General features: G+C 39.2%; 1 protein-coding gene and 1 long non-coding RNA gene across 6 annotated transcripts in view; one reads left to right on the top strand and one right to left on the bottom strand.

The window, feature by feature from the left end:
- LOC117097547 overlaps positions 1-15,161 on the top strand; it is a 66,776-nt gene that overhangs the window by 47,532 nt on the left and 4,083 nt on the right. The gene's annotated exons all lie outside the window — the stretch shown is intronic.
- The window catches only part of ARHGAP18 (Rho GTPase activating protein 18), a 195,838-nt gene continuing 191,782 nt past the window's right edge, over positions 11,106-15,161 (bottom strand). For 3 of the 5 annotated variants that reach the window (XM_033235509.1, XM_033235510.1, XM_033235511.1), the window contains exon 15: positions 11,106-13,581. In XM_033235509.1, coding sequence (XP_033091400.1) covers positions 13,490-13,581 — 92 coding nt within the window. In that variant the 3' untranslated portion in view covers positions 11,106-13,489. The remainder of the gene's footprint in view (positions 13,582-15,161) is intronic. The other 2 variants (XM_033235508.1, XM_033235512.1) reach the window with 2 other exon arrangements.

Here is a 15,161-nt window from a genome sequence, read left to right as displayed (position 1 = left end):
GCCCTAAGATTTTCCCCATTGAAATGAGAGTTATGAAGGCACAGGTAATGATTAAATCATTCCCTTTTTGTGATTGTGACAAAGCTACAGTCGGGTGAAAGAAAAATTTAACTGATCGACTGCTCAGAATTTGGCCACTGTCTGTGACTCTCCTTATGAACTTCCCTCCAGGGGAAATTCCTTGTTCACTTTGGCCCTTGCTGGAGGGGAAGGGGACTTGCAGCAGAGATTACACGAAAGCTGTTATTTTGTAAAGGTTACAGGAGATGCAACAAGAGGCAGCTCTGAGCTACCCAGGTGCAGTGAGAGGAGAACATCAAAAGAGGAGTAAAGACAGCACGAAGTAGAGCTGCATTCTCTGAAGCTTATCTGAGCTCCTTCAGTTGAGAAATCAAGATTTGCAATCTCAAGATAAAAAGCTGGCTTGTGACAAAGCCAGTGTTTCTTGACTAAGTTGGAAGTACCATAGAAGCAGTTTTTCTTGCAACCAATCTATTTCTCATATACAGTATGCAGCTACATGTGAAAATAACTCATGAAACTCTTCAAATAAACCCTAAGGACTTGAAGAAATGCTTATATGGAAGAAGGGGGTTCTAGTGTTTCATTTGGAATCCTTTCTACCAGAGCCAACCGACTGCATACACGACTTTGGGGTACAAGTGAAAAAGAGAAGCTGGATGCCAACTCCAGATTCCAAGATGTGAAGCCAATGGAAATGGGAGGGAAATTATTATTGCCATTTAATATGTATTAAATATAACATTTGAGAGATCACAGACCTAGAAACAGCAGGGCAAGGAATTGGAACTTCTGCCAGCATGAGCAGCTAACGCCAACTGAAAGAGCCCAGGATTGTCCCAGGAGTGAACAATGTATCAAGACAGAACATGAACTGGATAAGAGTTTTTCTTCCTAGACCTTCTGGTCTGACATGCAGGGAGAGAACTCTGTCTTTATGCCAATCTGTTTAACTTAAATGAAACAAACAATATTTAAGGTTGAGCTGAGCTCATGGAAGTAGAAAAAAGGTGTTCTCACAAAATTATTTCTATGCCCTACGGTGCCACCGACAATCTAAGGAAGAGTTACTAGCACTGATTTCCAGCTGAGATAGTGTGGCATTGGAATCAGTAACTCCAAATGAGATAAAGAGGGACATTCCATAAATATCCAATAAATGACTCCTAACTTGGGAAAAGGAATGTTCATGGGGGATGCTATCAGAATTACCCTTCGGGGGAAGGCTGGTTATTCTTTTTTTTTTTTTTGAGACGGAGTCTCGCTCTGTCGCCCAGGCTGGAGTGCAGTGGCCGGATCTCAGCTCACTGCAAGCTCCACCTCCCGGGTTCACGCCATTCTCCTGCCTCAGCCTCCCGAGTAGCTGGGACTACAGGCGCCCGCCACCTCGCCCGGCTAATTTTTTTTTATTTTTTAGTAGAGACGGGGTTTCACCGGGTTAGCCAGGATGGTCTCGATCTCCTGACCCCGTGATCCGCCCGTCTCGGCCTCCCAAAGTGCTGGGATTACAGGCTTGAGCCACCGCGCCCGACCAGTTATTCTAAATATAGGTGCTGCCCACCATTCCACCATTCTCTCATCTATTTATTAGGATCTATTACTGATAGGTCTGTTACATCTTTTCTCTGTATTGATGGGAAAAATAGAATATGGCAGAATTACATATATATATATATATATATTTACACACATACTTTTTTTTTGAGACCAAGTCTCACTCCGTCACCAGGCTAGAGTACAGTGGTGCCATCTCAGCTCACTGCAACCTCCAACTCTCTGGTTCAAGCAATTCTTCTGCCTCAGCTTCCCGAGTAGCTGGGATTACAGGCACGCGCCACCACACCCAGACACTTTTTGTATTTTTAGTAGAAATGGGGTTTTATCATGTTGGCCAGGATGGTCTTGATCTCCTGACCTCGTGATCTGCCTGCCTTGGCCTCCCGAAGTGCTGGGATTACAGGCGTGAGCCACCGTGCTAGGCCCAGAATATTTTAAAATTATAAAGGTACAGCTCTGATAATATTGAGCAAAATAATAAATAATAAAAATACATTTATTAAATACTATCAGGCTAGTATGCTGCTGAGCCCTTTGTCTGGATTATTTAATTCTAGTAAGCTGCTAAGAAGTAAATATTCCTATTATTATCTTTATACAAAGTATGAAATGAGGCACAGGTAAGTAACTTGTCCAAGATCACATTTGTTAACCCAGGTAGTCTGGCTCCAGTATCCATATCATATCTTCTCAAAATATTAAATTTGAAAAAAAAAATACTTAAAATTAAAAAAAGTCTTTTGCCCAGCATCAAAGGCCCTATGTGAAGCACTTCCAACTCTTTCTTCTGCTAGTGCCTTATTTGCTCTCTTGTGTAGCAGGAGAGCTCCTTATACGTGCTGTCCATACTCACAGTCCCCAATTCTCATTCTCTTAACCCCACTACAAGCATCCTTATCACTTTACCAAAACTACTCAGCAAGGTCTACTAAGACCTCCATATAGATAAAGCCAGTGGTTAACTTCTGCCCTTTAGCTCATTTGAACTATAAGTAGCATCTGATACTACAATCACTCCCACTGCAGTTGGCTTCTGGGACACCACTGTCTCTCGGTTATCTATAAGGTTACTTATTTTCAACCTCTTTGCTAGTTCCTTTTTTTCTAACTGCTAATGTTGGGTAGCTCCAGGGCCGAGTTCTTGGTAATTTTATTATACCCAGACTCACTGCCTTGGTGATCTCATGCAAGGTCATGGTTTAAAAGTCCATATGCATGCAGATGAATCCAGTCTAGACTTCTCTCCTTAATGCCTGCTCATGTAACTGCTTTCAAAATATTGCCACTTGGATATCTAACAGGCACTTCAAATTCCATACATCCACGACTGAACTCCTGAATCCCTGCTAATGATACCTGATTTACCTCCACTTCCCTATTTCTCTTGTTGGAAAATCCATCCTTGCAATGGCTCGTCAAAAATCTTGTGGTTATCCTTGATTTAAAATCCTCTCGTATCAGAAAAAATCCTATAGACTCTACCTTCAAAAATATATCTAGAATCTGATTACTTATCACTCCACAGTTACTGCCCTCACCAACAGTGCCCTGCTTCACCCTCAGAAATGTCCTGATTTGAATAATAATCGCCCTAACACAAAGCCCTCCATGATCTCGTTCCCCATGATAGTGTTACTTCTCTGCCCTGCCCTGTTACTATCACCAGCCCTGAGTCCACCCCAGCCACACCTTTGGTAACAGGCACATTTCTGCTTTGGACCTTTGTTCTAGTAATTTACTTTGCATAGAATGTTCTTCCAGATATCTACATGGCAAGTTCCTTGAAGACTTGTTTCCAGTATTTTCTTAGTTTTTAATTATTCAATAAGACTTCTTGTTGAATGCTGCAATGACCCTATCTCTCCACATCTTGTCCTATTTGTTCTGCTCATCTTTTTTGTCTCCGTTGTACTTACCACCTTTCAATACACTATAGAATTCTTTTTGCTCATTAATATTTCATTATCAGTCTCCCTCCACTAGAATGTAAGCGCTATGAAATAAGGGCTTTTTGTTACTTTGTTCACCGGTGCATCTCAAGGGTAGAACATGTCTGGCATATATGTAGGTGACCAGTAAATATTTGTTGAATGAACACATATACACTATCACAGTGACTGGCAAGATGGCCAAATAGGAACAGCTCCGGTCTGCAGCTCCCAGCAAGATCAACGCAGAAGGCAAGTGATTTCTGCATTTCCAACTGAGGCACCCTACTCATCTCATTGGGACTGCTTAGATAGTGGGTACAGCCCATGGAGGGCGAGCCGAAGCAAGGTGAGGCGTTGCATCACCCAGGAAGTGCAAGAGGTCAGGGAACTCCCTCCCCTACCCAAGGGAAACCATGAGGGACTATGCCGTGAGGAATAGCGCATTTTGGCCCAGAAACTACGCTTTTCCCAGGGTCTTCACAACCCACAGAGCAGGAGATTCCCTCAGGTGCCTACACCACCAGGGCCCTGGGTTTCAAGCACAAAACTGGGCAGCCATTTGGGTAGATACTGAGCTAGCTGCAGTGGTTTTGTTTCATAACCCATTGAGGCCTGGAACGCCAGCGAGCCAGAACCATTCACTCACCTGGAAACGGGGCTGAAGCTAGAGAGCCAAGTGGTCTAGCTCAGCAGATTCCACCTCCACAGAGCCCAGCAAGCTAAGATCCACTGGCTTGAACTTCTCGCTGCCAGAACAGCAGTCTGAAGTCAACCTGGGATGCTCAAGCTTGGTGGGAGGAGGGGCGTCTGCCATTACTGAGGCTTGAGTAGGCTGTTTTCCCCTTCAGTGTATACAAAGCTGCTGGGAAGTTCTAATTGGGTGAAGCCCACCACAGCTCAGCAAAGCCACTGTAGCCAGACTGCCTCTCTAGATTCCTCCTCTCTGGGCAGGGTATATCTGACAGAAAGGCAGTAGCCCCAGTCAGGAGTTTATAGATAAAACTCCCATCCCCATGGGACAAAGCACCTGGGGGAAGGGGTGGCTGTGGGCACAGCTTCAGCAGACTTAAACATTCCTGCCTGCCAGCTCTGAAAAGAGCAGTGGATCTCCCAGCACAGCACTTGAGCTCTGCTAAGGGACAGATTGCCTCCTCAAGTGGGTCCCTGACCCCTGTGCCTCCTGACTCGGAGACACTTCATACAAGAGAGCCCGGCTGGCATCTGGCAGGTGCCCCTCTGGGATGAAGCTTCCAGAGGAAGGAGCAGGCAGCAATCTCTGGTGTTCTGTAGCCTCTGCTGGTGATACCCAGGCCAACAGGGTCTGGAGGGGACCTCCAGAAAGCAGCAGCAGATCTGCAGCAGAGGGGCCTGTTAGAAGGCAAACTAACAAACGGAAAGGAATAGCATCAACATCAACAAAAAGAGCGTTCACACAAAAACCCCATCTGAAGGCCACCAACATCAAAGACCAAAGGTCGATAAATCCATGAAGAGGAGAAAAAAAAAACAGCACAAAAATGCTGAAAATTCCAAAAACCAGAACACCTCTTCTCCTCTGAAGGATCACAGCTCCTCACCAACAAGGGAAGAAAACTGGATGGAGAATGAGTTTGATGAATTGACAGAAGCAGGTTTCAGAAGGTGGGTAATCACAAACTCCTCCAAGCTAAAGGAGCATGTTTTAACCCCATGCAAGGAAGAAAGAACCTCGAAAAAAGGTTAGAGGAATTGCTAACCAGAATAACCAATTTAGAGAAGAACATAAGTGACCTGATGGAGCTGAAAAACACAGCACAGGAACTGCATAAAGTATACACAAGTATCAATAGCAGAATCAATCAAGTGGAAGAAAGGACATCAGAGACTGAAGATCAACTTAATTAAATAAAGAGTGAAGACAAGATTAGAGAAGAATGAATGAAAAGGAACGAACAAAGCCTCTGAGAAATATGGGACTATGTGAAAAGACCAAAAAGACCAAACCTACGTTTGACTGGTGCACCTGAGAGGGATGGGGAGAATGGAACCAAGTTGGAAAACACTCTTCAGGATATTATCCAGCAGAACTTCCCCAGCCTAGCAAGACAGGCCAACATTCAAATTCAGAATATACAGAGACCACCACAAAGATACTACTCAAGAAGAGCAACCCAAAACACATAACTGTCAGACTCACCAGAGTTGAAATGAAGGAAAAAATGTTAACGGCAGCCAGAGAGAAAGGTCAGGTTACTCACAAAGGGAAGCCCATCAGACTAACAGCAGATCTCTCTGCAGAAACCCTACACGTCAGAAGAGAGTGGGGCCAATATTCAACATTATTAAAGAAAAGAATTTTCAACCAAGAATTTCATATCCAGCCAAACTAAGCTTCATAAGCGAAGGAGAAAAAAAAATCCTTTACAGACAAGCAAATGCTGAGAGATTTTGTCACCGCCAGGCCTGCCTTACAAGAGCTCCTGAAGGAAGCACTAAATATGAAAAGGAAAAACCGGTACCAGCCACTGCAAAAACATACCAAATTTTAATGACCACTGACACTATGAAGAAACTGCATCAATGAATGGGCAGAATAATCACCTAGCATCATAATGACAGGATCAAAGTCACACATAATAATATTAACCTTAAATGTAAATAGGCTACATTTCCCAATTAAAAGACACAGACTGGCAAATTGGATAAAGACCCATCAGTGTGCTGTATTCAGGAGACCCATCTCACATGCAGAGACACACATAGGCTCAAAATAAAGAGATGGAGGAATATTTACCAAGCAAATGGAAAGCAAAAAAAAAAAAAAAAAAAAAAAAGGCAGGGGTTGCAATCCTAGTCTCTGGTAAAACAGACTTTAAACCAACAAAGACTAAAAAAAGGCAAAGAAGGGCACTACATAATGGTAAAGGGATCAATGCAACAAGAAGAGCTAACTATCCTAAATATATATGCACCAACACAGGAGCACCCAGATTCATAAAGCAAGTTCTTAGATACCTACAAATAGACTTAGACTCCTACACAATAATGGTGGGAGACTTTAACATCCCATTGTCAATATCAGACAGATCAACGAGACAGAAAATTAATAAGGATATTCAGGACTTTAACTCAGCTCTGGACCAAGTGGACCTAATAGACACCTACTGAACTCTCCACCCCAAATCAACAGAATATACGTTCTTCTCAGCACCACATAGCATTTATTCTAAAATTGACCACATAATTGGAAGTAAGACCCTTCTCAGGAAATGCGAAATAACTGAAATCATAACCAACAGTCTCTCAGACTACAGTGCAATCAAATTAGAACTCAGGATTAAGAAACTCACTCAAAACCACACAACTACATGGAAACTGAACAATCTGCTCCTGAATGACTACTGGGCAAATAAAAAAATTAAGGCAGAAATAAATAAGTTATTTGAAACCAATGAGAACAAAGACACAACATACCAGAATCTCTGGGACACAGCTAAAGCAGTGTTTAGAGGGAAATTTATAGCACTAAATGCATTGACACCCTAACATCACAATTAAAAGAACTACAGAAGCAAGAGCAAACAAATTCAAAAGCTAGCAGAAGACAAGAAATAACTAAGATCAGAGCAGAACTGAAGGAGATAATGAAAAACCCTTCAAAAATCAATGAATCCAGAAGCTGGTTTTCTGAAAAGATTAACAAAATTGATAGACCACTAGCCAGACTACTAAAGAAGAAAAGAGAGAAGAATCAAATAGACACGATAAAAAATGATGAAGGGGATATCATAACTGATCCCACAGAAATACAAACTACCATCAGAGAATACTATAAATACCTCTACGCAAATAAACTAGAAAAACTAGAAGAAATGGGTAAATTCCTGGACACACACACCCTCCCAAGACTAAACTAGGAAGAAGGTGAATCCCTGAATAGACCAATAACAAGTTCTGAAATTGAAACAGTAATTAATAGCCTACCAACCAAAAAAGCTCAGTACCAGATGGATTCACAGCCGAAGTCTACCAGAGGTGCAAAGAGGAGCTGGTATCATTCCTTCTGAAACTATTCCAAACAACATAAAAAGAGGGATTCCCCCCAACTCATTTTATGAGGCTAGCATCATCCTAATACCAAAACCTGGCAGAGACACAACAAAAAAAGAAAATTTCAGGCCAATATCCCTGATGAACATCGATGCGAAAGTCCTCAATAAAATACTGGCAAAGGGAATCCAGCAGCACATCAAAAAGCTTATCCACCACGATCAAGTTGGCTTCATCCCTGGGATGCAAGGCTGCTTCAATATACTTAAATCAATAAATGCAATCCATCACATAAACAGAACCAATGACAAAATCCACATGATTATCTCAACAGATGCAGAAAAGGTCTTTGATAAAATTCCACACACCTTCATGCTAAAAACTCTCAATAAACTAGGTATTGATGGAACATATCTCAAAATAATGAGTCATTTATGACAAACCCACAGCCAATATCATACTGAATCGGCAAGCGCTGGAAGCATTCCTTTTGAAAACCAGCACAAGACAAGGATGTCCTCTCTTACCACTCCTATTCAACATAATATTGGAAGTTCTAGCCAGGGCAATCAGAGAAGAGAAAGAAAGAAAGGGTATTTAAATAGGAAGAGAGGAAGTCAAATTGTCTCTGTTCGCAGACAACATGATTGTATATTTAGAAAACCCCATTGTCTCAGCGCAAAATATCCTTAAGCTGATAAGCAACTTCAGCAAAGTCTCAGGATACAAAATCAGTGTGCAAAAATCACAAGCATTCCTATACACCAATAATAGACAAGCAGAGAGCCAAATCATGAGTGAACTCCCATTCACAATTGCTATAAAGAGAATAAAATACCTAGGAATCCAACTTAAAAGGGACATGAAGGACCTCTTCAAGGACAACTACAAACCACTGCTCAAGGAAATGAGAGGACACAAATGGAAAAACATTCCATGCGTACGGATAGGAAGAATCAATATCGTGAAAATGGCCATACTGTCCAAAGTAATTTACAGATTCAATGCTATCTCCATCAAGCTACCATTGACTTTCTTCACAGAATTAGAAAAAACTACTTTAAATTTCATATGAAACCAACAAAGAGCCCATATAGCCAAGACAATCCTAAGCAAAAAGAACAATGCTGGAGGCATCATGCTACCTGACTTCAAACTGTACTACAAGTCTACAGTAACCAAAACAGCACGGTACTGGTACCAAAACAGATATATAGACCAATGAAACAGAACAGAGGCACCAGAAATAACACCACACATCTACAACCACCTGATCTTTGACAAACCTGACAAAAACAAGCAATGGGGAAGGGATTCCTTATTTAATAGTGTTGGGAAAACTGGCTAGCCATATGCAGAAAACTGAAATTGGATGCCTTCCTTACACTTTATACAAAAATTAACTCAGTGGATTAAAGACTTAAACATAAGATCTAAAACCATAAAAACCCTAGAGGAAAACTTAGGCAATACCATTCAGGACATAGGCATGGGCAAAGACTTCATGACTAAAACACCAAAAGCAATGGCAACAAAAGCCAAAATTGACAAATGGGATCTAATTAAACTAAAGAGCTTCTGCACAGCAAAAGAAACTACCATCAGAGTAAACAGGCAACCTACAGAATGGAGAAAATTTTTGCAGTCCATCCATCTGACAAAGGGCTAATATCCAGATTCTTCAAGGAACTGAAACAAATTTACAATAAAATCAACCCCATCAAAAAGTGGGTGAAGGATATGAACAGACACTTCTCAAAAGAAGACATTTATGTAGCCAACAAACATGGAAAAAAGCTCATCATCACTGGTCGTTAGAGAAATGCAAATAAAAACCACAATGAGATACCATCTCATGCCAGTTAGAATGGTGATCATTAAGAAGTCAGGAAACAACAGATACTGGAGAGGATGTGGAGAAATAGGAACACTTTACACTGTTGGTGGGAGTGTAAATTAGTTCAACCATTGTGGAAGACAGTGTGGCAATTCCTCAAGGATCTAGAACCAGAAATACCATTTGACCCAGCAATCCCATTACTGGCTATATACCCAAAGGATTATAAATCATTCTACTGTAAAGACACATGCACACATGGTTTATTGCAGCATTGTTCACAATAGCAAAGACTTGGAACCAACCCAAATGCCCATCTATGATACATTGGATAAAAGAAAATGTGACACATACACACCATGGAATACTATGTAGCCATAAAAAAGGATGAGTTCATGTCCTTTGCAGGGACATGGATAAAGCTGGAAACCATCATTCTCAGCAAAGTAACACAGGAACAGAAAACCAAGCACCGTATATTCTCACTCATAAGTGGGAGCTGAATAACGAGAACACATGGAGACAGAGGGGGAACATCACACACTGGCACCTATCAGGGATTGGGGAGCTAGGGGAGGGAGAGCATTAGGAGAAATACCTAATGTATATGACCGGTCGATGGGTGCAGCAAAACACTAACGCACATGTATACCTATGTAACAAACCTGCACGTTCTGCACATGTATCCCAGAACTTAAACTATATTAAAAAAAAAAAAAAAAAAGGTTAATTATGCCGTCTTATCTTAGACATCCCTTCACTTACTTTCCCGGTTCACTGCCTTCCTTCTTGTCATAATCCCTCTGCTTGAAATAGACGTTGTCAAAAGCCTAATTTCAGCTTAGAAAAATGTCCTCTTCTCCCACCCTTCCCATTCAATGGATTAAGGATAAAAGCAGACAAACAGGTTGAACATAGAAACTCTGAAATTATTACAATTTCAGAATCAGTAATCAAAACAGGAGCTCCAGTGTTCTTACCTAACTGCCTGGCACTGAGTCTTAGCAACTTCCCTATGAACTCAGGTTCATTTAAAAAACTTCCCGTAGTTTCGATTCAAAGGAATCCCTGACCAATACTGCCACCTACTGATGAGTAGGTGAGAAACCAGGACAATCAGAGAGTGCAAACCAGTTTAATGAAAACGAGGAAAGACAATAATGAAAAATTCCATGAAGTTGGTAAAATAATCTGCCTTTCCCAAAGAGTACTAGTAAGGAATTTACATTGAATTCTACAGCAGCATTAAGCAAAGACTGTGTAAGTGCAAAGAATTACAATGAAATCTGAGATAGGCTGGCTCTGTGTCCCCACCCGAATCTCATCTTGAATTGTAATCTCAATTGTAATCCCCACATGTTGGGGGAGGGACCTTGTGGGAGGTGACTGAATCATGGGGGCAGTTCCCCATGCTGTTCTCGTGATTGGGAGTTCTCACAAGATCTGATGGTTTTGTGAGGGGCTTTCCCCCCCTTCACTCTGCACTTCTCTTTCTTCTCCGTCCTGGCGCCATATGAAGGACATGTTTTCTTCCCCTTCCGCCATGACTGTAGGTTTTCTGAGGCCTCCTCAACTATGTGAGTCAATTAAACTTCTTTTCTTTATAAATTACCCAGTCTCAGGTATTTCTTCATAGCAGTGTGAGAACAGATTAATGAAGCCTCTTTCAGAAAGGAGCATCACCAACGTTAACAGGACAACCAGTCCTCCTTTAAGAGTTCAAATGTTTCAAACTCAAGGCAAATATATTTGTTTTTATTTTGTCTCATACACATACAGAAAAACAAATAAAAATCTAGCCTGAGATTTAAAACTCACTAAGGGAAAAAAATCACAGCAAAAGCAGTAGGTTAATATCAGGATATTTATATTCAAGGATCTATAATATCAAGCTTTTTTTCTCTTTAGATCCAGGCATGGTGGCATGCACCTGTGGTCCTAGCTACTTAGGAGTCTGAGGCAGGAGGATTGCTTGAGCCCCAGCACTTGAGGCTGCAGTTAGCCACGAATGCGCTACTGTACTCCAATCTGGACAACAGAGCAAGACCCTGTCTCTAAAAAAATAAAGATTTTTTTAAGTCCATATTTTTTGGTTATTTATGTGATATTATTCAATATCGATTAACTTGGGTCATGAGTTCTAAAAGACATTCAAAATAAAATGGCATTTTCACTTTTTAAAAATTAAGATCTGATACTTTTTCATGATCAAAAATATATTGTGTCTCCCTCCTGACCCTCCTTTTCAGGTAGGTAGCAAACATTGTGAAAATTAGTTGGCATAGGCTTCAGAAAATCTTTTACTTAAATCATTATCCTCACTGCTACCTTCTTTTTTTTTTTTTTGGAAGTCATATACACCTAAAATGTTTTAAGCACATAATTTTTCTTTTATGTTGTTAATTGTTTTCAACTCACTAATAAGTACCATTTTGCTAATTGGGAAATTAATACATATTGTCAAAGAAACAGATTAAACTGTATTTTGAAAATCCTAAAAAATAAAAATTTGTAAAAGGAAAAAACCTAAAGATGAAACACATTTATATCTCTGACATCTTCCTACTTTAAAAATTACAAAGAAAATAGCAGAAATAAAATAGAGGTGACTTTTAATAACAAAAAGAGTCCATTTCTCAATATTAATAAAGAGCAAAAATACTCATAAACACAAAGGATTAAAAGTAATGATTCCAAGAGAAGATAATTTAGAAAAAGGCATTTAATTACAAAATTTTCTTTTAAATAAAAAAGCAACGAATCACCACAAAATTATTTAAGTGATCATATCCACAGGCTGTTCTTGTAATTATATGCTAAAAATTTATGACGGTTCTCATTAACACCATTCCCCCCCTTTAATTAGAGACATCAAGAGCTTCTGAGAATGTGTAATTTTTCCTAAAGTACTACTAAAAGTATCATAAACACCATTTGTGCAGCATTCATTTACATCACCTTTTATTTACTACATTCTAAACTCATAAAATATTTAACATTTCTCTACTTCATTTCTCTTATTTACAGTACAGAGGCTCATCTCTTGTCACAATATAGTTTGTGCATTAAAATCCCTGGGAATAGGACTTTTGACAATATTTTAATAAATTGACTCCAATTATTTAAAATAAGAACACAAACAAAAGCTTGTTCATCCAGAAGAGTAACTCTTCAAGTAGACTTATTCAGGAGTTTAAAAAAAATCCCTCTTTAAGTAAAATACATTCTTCAACCATTACTGGATTATACTATCATGCATATTTATAATGCTAATATGACAACATGTAAAGCCAGCTATGACTTTTAAAATTCCATTTAGAAGAGTACAGTAGACAGAAAGTGCTTTGACTTTCACTCTCTTGTTATCCATAATCCAGTTATTATTTCACATGGGTATATTTTATTTATTCTTAGTATATAAGTATTTAATGGTTCAGTAATAACTGGCAGCTTCTGACAGTCCTATTTTCTTGATTGCTGATACAATTCTGTGAACATAAGTCAGATGAACAGAAAAAATGCAAATCACCTCCTGTAATACAGCAGGAAAAGGTGGAATGTTATTATTTGAGCAAATGATTCAAAGAGATGAATACTAACATTCTGTCATGACAGGAATACTGTGAAATTAGGTATGTTTTAATGTGCTGTCTTCACAACTTGCCATATCTAGTATTTGTTATCTTTTTGGTCAAAAAGCAAACCTAACTGGGAAAGGGCAGATGTGAAGAGGCAATAGAGGTGAGAGAGCATATATTACAGTATATATGAGTTTAGGAGAAAAGGGTGGGAAGAGAATACATTTTCACATATTAAAAAAAAAACTATGTCACATCTGGACACATTCCACTGAGCATATGAAAAATGCCCATAAGCTAATTAAGCCTCTTTACTCTCACTCCAGAAATATTTTTTCTAATAATAACATTAATAATAATTAATATAATTCTGGCAGCAGCACAAATCTATGACTTTTTAAGGCTTGAGAGAGTCATTTTTAAACAGTTGAGTACAACTGAATAATAAGAGTCCTGCCACTTCTTTTATTTACACTCTTGACTCAGCAAGAATTATTACAGAAGTCCACATGGTTATCTGCAGCTTGTTAAGTCTTCTACAATGGCTTTGACTTTATAACCCACTCAGCATTTGGGTTAAGCTGATATAAATCCTTCATGTAAGTGTCATCATCAAGGCAGCGTTCCCCTGTTAAAATAGATGTTGTGTCAGTTTAATACAGCAGGTAGATTGGTATGCAATTTTAAACTTAAGCTTAACTATTTAACTCTTAAATCTTGGGCTTCAAAATACTTATTCTACTTTGGGAGGCCGAGGTGGGCAGATTGCTTGAGATCAGGAGTTCGAGATCAGCCTGAGCAACGTAATGAAACCCCGTCTCTACAAAAAATACAAAAATTAGCTAAGCATGGTGGCTTGCACCTGTAGTCCCAGCTACTCGGGAGGTTGACGTGGGAGGATGGCTTGAGCTCAGGAGGTGGAGGTACAGTGAGTCGAGATTGCGCCACCGCACTCCAGCGTGGGTGACAGAGGCAGACACTGTCTCCAAAACAAAACAAATAAAAAAAAAACTTCTCATTCTTTCCTGTTTCTCAAAATATTGTAAAAATTGGCCAACAACTGGAAAAGTAAAATTGATAGTCTTTCTCTAAATGAATAGGTTTCAAATTAATTTAGGAAGCTGAAAATACTTTGTATGATAGGCTCCTCAATGGTTCCTTAAAAGCTTAATCACCTTATTAGGAGGGGCAATGGTTCTGAATCCACCTAAGAAACTACACTTAATTCCCAAGATCTAAAAGTAAAATAAGAAATCAAATATATTAATATTTAAATAACCTTTACTAATAGAGTTAACAATTCCAGGTTTCTAGTGTCATGGCCTATTTAAAGAATAAGCCTTCACATTCCTATCTTTAACTTTCAATAATTTACTAACATTTTTAATTCCCACAAAAACATTCTACGAAATTTATTGTTTTATATGTATGTACGTATATGTGTGTGTGTGTGTATATATATATATATATATATATATATATATTTTTTTTTTTTTTTTTTTTTTTTTTTTTGAGACAGAGTCTCGCTCTGTTGCCCAGGCTGGAGTGCAGTGGCCTGATCTCAGCTCACTGCAAGCTCTGCCTCCCGGGTTCACGTCATTCTCCTGCCTCAGCCTCCTGAGTAGCTGGGATTACAGGCACCCGCCACCACACCCAGCTAATTTGTTTTTTGTATTTTTAGTAGAGACGGGGTTTAACCATGTTAGCCAGGATGGTCTCGATCTCCTGACCTCATGATCCACCTGCCTTGGCCTCCCAAAGTGCTGGGATCACAGGCATTAGCCACTGTGCCCGGCCTGTAAAATTATTTTTAATTACTATTTTGAACTTAACATTATTTCATTTATTTCTTAATAATTTTACCCTTACCATTTCCAAGAGTCAAAAAAGAGAAAAAGATTATTTCAAATTTTTAAAAAGAGATGGGTAAGACTCACTGATAATTACAAAAGGGGAAAATAAAAAAAATGGTCAAAATTAATTCATTCCATTTTTTAAATTACTAATGTGAATTTGAGTGTGTGTGCATGTGTATAAAATTTAGCAGTAAATCAACTATGGTAAAAGTAAATCTGCTTTTACTAAAAATATCTAACACTATACTATAATAAAGTGTTATCTTAGCCTTATCTAAGCTCAACTACTTCCTTTACTATGTGACATGAGTATATTAAAAAGAAGAGAGTTTTGAAAAACTTGCATCATTAA

Source organism: Trachypithecus francoisi, unplaced genomic scaffold, assembly GCF_009764315.1.
Source record: "Trachypithecus francoisi isolate TF-2019V2 unplaced genomic scaffold, Tfra_2.0 Lachesis_group15, whole genome shotgun sequence".
NCBI classification, from domain to species: domain Eukaryota; kingdom Metazoa; phylum Chordata; class Mammalia; order Primates; family Cercopithecidae; genus Trachypithecus; species Trachypithecus francoisi.
The sequence above is the reverse complement of the archived record's forward strand: the minus strand, read 5'-3'. Positions and strand labels throughout refer to the sequence as shown.